Source organism: Lucilia cuprina, chromosome 3 (assembly GCF_022045245.1).
Source record: "Lucilia cuprina isolate Lc7/37 chromosome 3, ASM2204524v1, whole genome shotgun sequence".
Taxonomy (NCBI): Eukaryota; Metazoa; Arthropoda; class Insecta; order Diptera; family Calliphoridae; genus Lucilia; species Lucilia cuprina.
Window position 1 is genome coordinate 12,249,663 of NC_060951.1, and position 6,250 is coordinate 12,255,912.

General features: G+C 28.7%; 1 protein-coding gene across 1 annotated transcript; it reads right to left on the reverse strand.

Annotated features, from left to right (window-relative positions):
• Nucleotides 1-1,078: 1,078 nt before the first annotated feature.
• Nucleotides 1,079-2,053, reverse strand: LOC111676578. The gene has a single exon (XM_023437524.2). The coding sequence runs from the start codon at nt 1,753-1,755 to the stop codon at nt 1,174-1,176; it is 582 nt and encodes a 193-aa protein (XP_023293292.2). The 5' UTR covers nt 1,756-2,053; the 3' UTR covers nt 1,079-1,173.
• Nucleotides 2,054-6,250: the final 4,197 nt, after the last annotated feature.

Sequence of the window (6,250 nt, forward strand, 5' to 3'; positions counted from 1 at the left end):
AGACTAGACTATAGATAAGACTATAGACTAGACTATAGACCTAAGCCAGAGGTGATTACTACATTTTATATGAGAAATATTTAATGTTTATTACAAATAATTTGACTTCCGAAAAAACGCTACCAATCAAAAACATCAGATTTGTCTGAAAAACGTCAAAGTGGAAACACTGCTGTTATATTTACATAAATATATGTTCAAAATTTTGGCGTAATACCGATATTTCCATGAGAATTATTCGAAATAAATACGTTTTCTCGGAGTATATTTATATATTTAAATGGGAAATATAAAAAATGTTAAAACGATTCTTGTAACTTTAAATAAAGTAATCGCTGGATGGAAAAAATATCTTACAAAATTTTTATGAATTAGTTTCCTAGTTCAACAACTTGTTCTTACTCAACGACTTACTTTTAAAAACATATCTCATTACTTTGAAATAAGTCATTACACTTACAAATAATATATTATTAGCCTTGATATATTGTTTTCGTGGGCCATTTTTACTCAAAAACTCCCTATTTGCAGACGATCATACTAAGTTCTTACATACCTCCCTATTTGTAAGCGAACATGGTATGTACTTGCGTCCTATTGGGTTCATATGTTAAAATAATAATTACTTAAAATGCTATTGTGCAAGCAAATTTTCAATATAAGTTTTTGCTGGTAACATATAAAGATATTTGTAAGTCATTACTAGAGTTCCTCTAAGTAATGCAGACGGTATCATGTGGTTATTAAAAAGGAAGTTGTTGTATAAATGCATATATAAGTTATAACCATCTTTCAGGGATGTGTCCAGCTTAAATTTTTTATTGACTTTAACTTTCTTTCAAAATTATACATTAGTACTTATTTCGGCTTTCACATTTTGCTTTTTAACTTATTGATTTTCAATGCAAGTTTTCGCTGGGTATTTATAAAGGAATAGTTTTTTTTTCAAAATCTCATTTGAAGGAGATTTCAACAACATGTCTAAATGTGGTATAAAGGACCAGTAGCAATAGTGCCATAAAAAAGGATTACAATGTAAAAGATTGATGAAATAAAACGACAATTAAATGTACATTTGTATAAGTATATTTGTAAACAAATTTACTAATAATTAAAACAATATAATAAAAAGCAACAATTGGAATAAAAATTATACTAAGAAAAAATACTTATTTACTTCTGTGGGAAGGTTTGGAATCTAGCTGTGTACACAAAATTCACTGGCTTGACAACTTTGGCTTTTGTCAAACGTGCAGGAGCTGCAATTGGTCGTCTTTGGCGGAAACGTTGTGCGACCAAGCGTGCAGGGGCTTCAAATGTATTTTCATCAACAACGACTTCTTCATCTAAATCTTCAGCCACTTCTTCGGCATCGGTTTCTTCTTCAGCTTCTTCTTCTACTTCTTCAATTATTTCGGGAGTGGCATCAGTTTCTGGTGGTCCGTAAACTTCATCAGGTTGTTGTACGTCAGCTTCTGGTGGGCCATAAACTTCATCAGGTTGTTGGGCTTCAAATTCTGGTGGGCCATAAACTTCGTCAGGTTGTTGTGTTACAAAATCGGTTTGTTCATTTTCGGTGGGTAATTCAAAGGGAATTTCGGGAGTAACACCTGCTGCTGGATATCCTGTGGGTGCTGGTGTAGGTAGCACTTCTTGGCGAGCTGATACTCGTCTTCTTAAGTTCTTTTGGCGGATAGGATCGGCTGCTACGCAAATAGCCAAAGCCAAAACTACGATTGCGGTGAATTTAAACATTTTTAAATTGTTAAATTATTTTGTTTAAAACAATGTTTGTTGATTGAAGTTACGATTGAATATACTGAAGATTAATTGAAAATTCTTTTGTTTTATACAAAATTTCGGAAGTTCTTCCTCAGTTTGACACTGACAGTTCTGCTTAGCATTTATAATTTAGACATGTACTATTTCTAGTGTTTGAAATATTTATTATTTATGAAAACAGCAATATTATAATTATGTTCTAATAACAAATCTTAGGCTATTGTTATCGGCCTTTTTTTATTAGTCTAGATTTCTAGGCTTTAATTTAAGTTATAATCATGTGTATTTTTTATTTTTCTATTCACCTCTGTCCGTGATTAGTTTTCTAAGTTGTTATGTTTAAAGTTAAACTATATTCGAAATTAATATTCAAAACGTAATCGGACTTTAAAGTGTAATATTTGTTTTTTTTTAGAAATTAACCTGAGTTAACCTAGTGAGATCCGAGTATATGTTAGTAACATAATATCAGGGGATTTATTTATGGCGAATATTTTTGGAAATTATTATTATTTTTGTATAAACATTTCAATGTGGGTCGCATTTGTTTTAATGTTATGAATGTACATACAAACTTATTAATAATTCAATTACGTTTGAAGTGTATACATATGTACAAATGTATATATTTAAATACTTTTAACTAATTGTGCTTCAAATTCACCTATTAATTTATTTAGAATTTTATTATATAACTTTTAAATAAATGAATTTTTTCGGACAAATTTCTTTTATAAAGTTTTGCGTTTTTAGACCGCACAATTCTGAACTTAGTTATTCTTTCGTCAGGAATTTTTATGTAAATCGTGACATTGGCAAATATTGAATATATAAAGTAAATACATAATTAATAAATATATTCAGGTTATTGAATCTATGTGTAGAAGTAAAACGGTTAAAATCGGTTTATTATTTCGACTAGCCCCCATACAACCGTACCCCCCAAATAGAACCTTTGGACTTATAATTAATTTAAATGATCTATTATGTCAACAAAAGTCGACAAAACTTAGTTTTATAGAACTTTAAATGACACTACCGATTTTTGTAATGATCGGGTTTCATTTGACCCTAGCCCCCATACAAACTCCCCTTCAGAAAATGACTTAAATGTCAAAATTCACTTACAAACACTTTTAAATTCTACATAAATTGAAATAGATTTAACTCCCCCTACCAACATTTATAAAGATAGGGCCATATTTTGCCCTACTCCCCTTTGAGCCCCCATGTAAAAAATCTATTTTTTTTACAAAAAAAAAAATAAATAAATAAAAATATTCCGAAATATTTTTAAAAAACAAATCAAATGCTTTATTATTTTTAATTTAACATACATACTGACTAGTGTAGGGTATCATATGGTCGGCTACGCCCGACTGTACATTCATACTTGTTTTCTTTAAATCCTCATAGTTATACCACTTATTCTTTGTAGATTCTGTTTAAATAATATGTATTTTAAGAAGTTGGTTAGACGTTTGTCTTAAAGAATATTCATCACATTAAGAAGGCGGGTGTGGTTAAATACTATTAAACCCTCTCCGAATCCGTCCTAGCATTATAAGATCACTGTTGCCGAAAACAAATTTTGCGTAGCGGTCACTCAAGGAGTTCAAAGAGTACATATTGCTTCGTGTTCTTCATATTTATAATACCAATTGTAAGTGAATTATTTAAATATACGTAAACTTTATATTAACAACAAAATAATGTATTTTGAAACCTTAATAATTTATACTAATCAATACATATAAAATTTAAGGTTTATGGTATACGCACAATTGGGACGAACTATGAATTTCGTTCAATACTGCGAACTGATTGACAAAATTTTCGTAAATTCGTTACATTGAACACAAAAAACTTTTACGCAACGAAAATAGTTTTTAAATCTCCGATATTACTTTTAATTCCACGGCACTTTCACGAAAAAATTTCACTATTAAATAATATTTTTCAATTAAAATTCAAACAAATTACACAAAATTCTATTTATTTATAAATTTTCAAATCTATTTTTGTTTACATACAAAATGGGGCGAACATATTTCTAAATCAAATGATATATAATTTTATATTTAGTTTTGAAAACTTAAAAATCCGCAACAAATTAAAATATATTTAAATTTATTTACGAATTTTCTCTCTTTTACATTTAGAGTTGCCATGCTATTCACACTTTCTACGAACAAAAATCATGGGCAAAATAAATCATGAAATACAAAAACAAATAATATTTCATTTGTTTTTTATCTTTATTTCGGAATATTTTTACTTATTCTTGTATGTAATGAATCGATTTTATCCATTTTCATTAGGCTTCATTCTTGGGCCAAAAAAGAGTGTGTGCTAAATTTCATCAAATTATCTTGAAAATTGCGATCTGTACCTTGCGCACAAGGTTTACATGGACAGCCAGACGGACGGACATAGCTTAATCGATTCAGATTCCTATAAATTTATGTAGAAAGATTTGTGCTCATAAAAAAAAACTTATTTATGTCGAATTTCAGAGCTATATTCGTATTTCATTACTTAACTGACATTTTTAAAACTGTTTAATAAGAACCCAGAATATATTTATGATCAATATTTCGATGTGTTTCAAACGGAATGGCAAAATCAATATACCCCAAATCCGCAAACGCAGCCACTAAGCATTTAATTTTGCATTTTCTCTTGGAACCAGAACAGAAACGCAATCGTACCACGGGTTTGTATTTCTACTCTTTATTAGGCATGGATTATTTTTAGTGTACTCTTACGTGGTGTTAAGTCATGAGTTAATATTATCGAATTTTGTTCTAATGTTCGGACTTTGTTCTGTATACGTATCTAATATTACAAGTTCTTCTCTTTGTTTGTTAAAAAAACACCTGAATGACCTATATGTATGTATGTATGCTGTTATACACTATTTTTTAAATAATTACCTTAATAACAAGTTATAACTCAAATGTATATCTATTAGATACATTTTTAATTATCAACACCCCAAAAAAGGAAACTGTTTTTAAACGTTTTAAATAAAGACATTCAAAATGTTAATGATATTATAGTTTGAATTAATTATAAAACAAACTTTATTTTACATTCATTTATATTACTACTAAGATACGTACCTTTGTATGTATGTGTGCATTTGCACATAAATTTTTGATAAATTATTAAATTAACACCCTAAAATTCCTAAATGACAACTTAATTTCCGTTTTGAAATAATTATTTCAAATGTTACACTCACACACACACACACAAAAAACTAAGAAAAAACACCTTGAAATGAAAAATAGTACAAATTCTTAAACTAATTTCAACATTTCCCTTAAAAAAAAAATTTTATATAAATAAAATTTCAAGTGCAAAAATTTAAACTAATCTTTTTATATCTTACAGCAGTTGAAGTTAGGAAATTTTTTGGAAAATGCAATCATTAATCAAAATGATGTGTCCAGGCGCCTTCAAGAGTTTGTTAATGTAGTTGTTGGTTTTCTCTGTACAGTTTAGGAAATTTGTAACAATCACCTGTAATATTGGCCAAAAAAAATAAATAACAAATGAAAGAAATAGAAAAGGACGACAACAGTTTTATTCCTTTGTTCTTTTTTAAAGCCAGCAGGAGTTTGTTTGTTGAAAATACAAAAAAAAAAATGTTTAAGAATATTTTATGAAAATTAATGATAATGATGAATCGTTAAATCTTTTTTTGATATTTTCATACACTTAGAAAATTTTATGTGCTGTTTATTAAAAGCTGGATTTGAAACTCTTTCTTAAGTTTATTGTATTAATAGTTTTCTTAGTATTTTTAGACAAAAAAAATATATAATTTTCATCAGCTTCAGTGGCTTTACAAATCTTCTTATTGGCACTCCCATCTTTCTTTCAAGTGTATCCTTTGTAGCTTTGCCACACTTATAAAATAAATTTAAAAATAAGTAATAACAAATGCACTCATTCTCTTTCAAATAAAATTGTTGGCGGCATCTATTTGTACTGGACGAATATAATATTCAGTTATTCAGTTGTTGGCCAAGTCAAATTGGTCATGAATATGTTTTTTCTTTCATACTTTTTTTTCGTTTTTAATTCATTTTGCATTTCGCCCAAAGACAATTACACTTTCAGTATACATATATCGGTGTGTATATACAAGTGTATGTATGTATCTATGGGTGTATGTCTTAAAAAACTACATAGAATACCGCGTGCTTCTTATTAACTGCATTACAAAACCCAGCAGGTATTTCACACCTTTTGCGCCCCACCGTGACCGTGTCGGAATGAAAAGGCATCACTTAAAATCTTGAGATCTTAATAAAGTTTGTTAAACAAATTTACTCTAGTAAAAATATATATACAAACACACAAACACACACATATACAATATGAATTTACTTAAATACGCGTATTCGAACGTTGTAGATTGAGAGTGATAATGTAATAAAGTTAAATCTGGTATTTG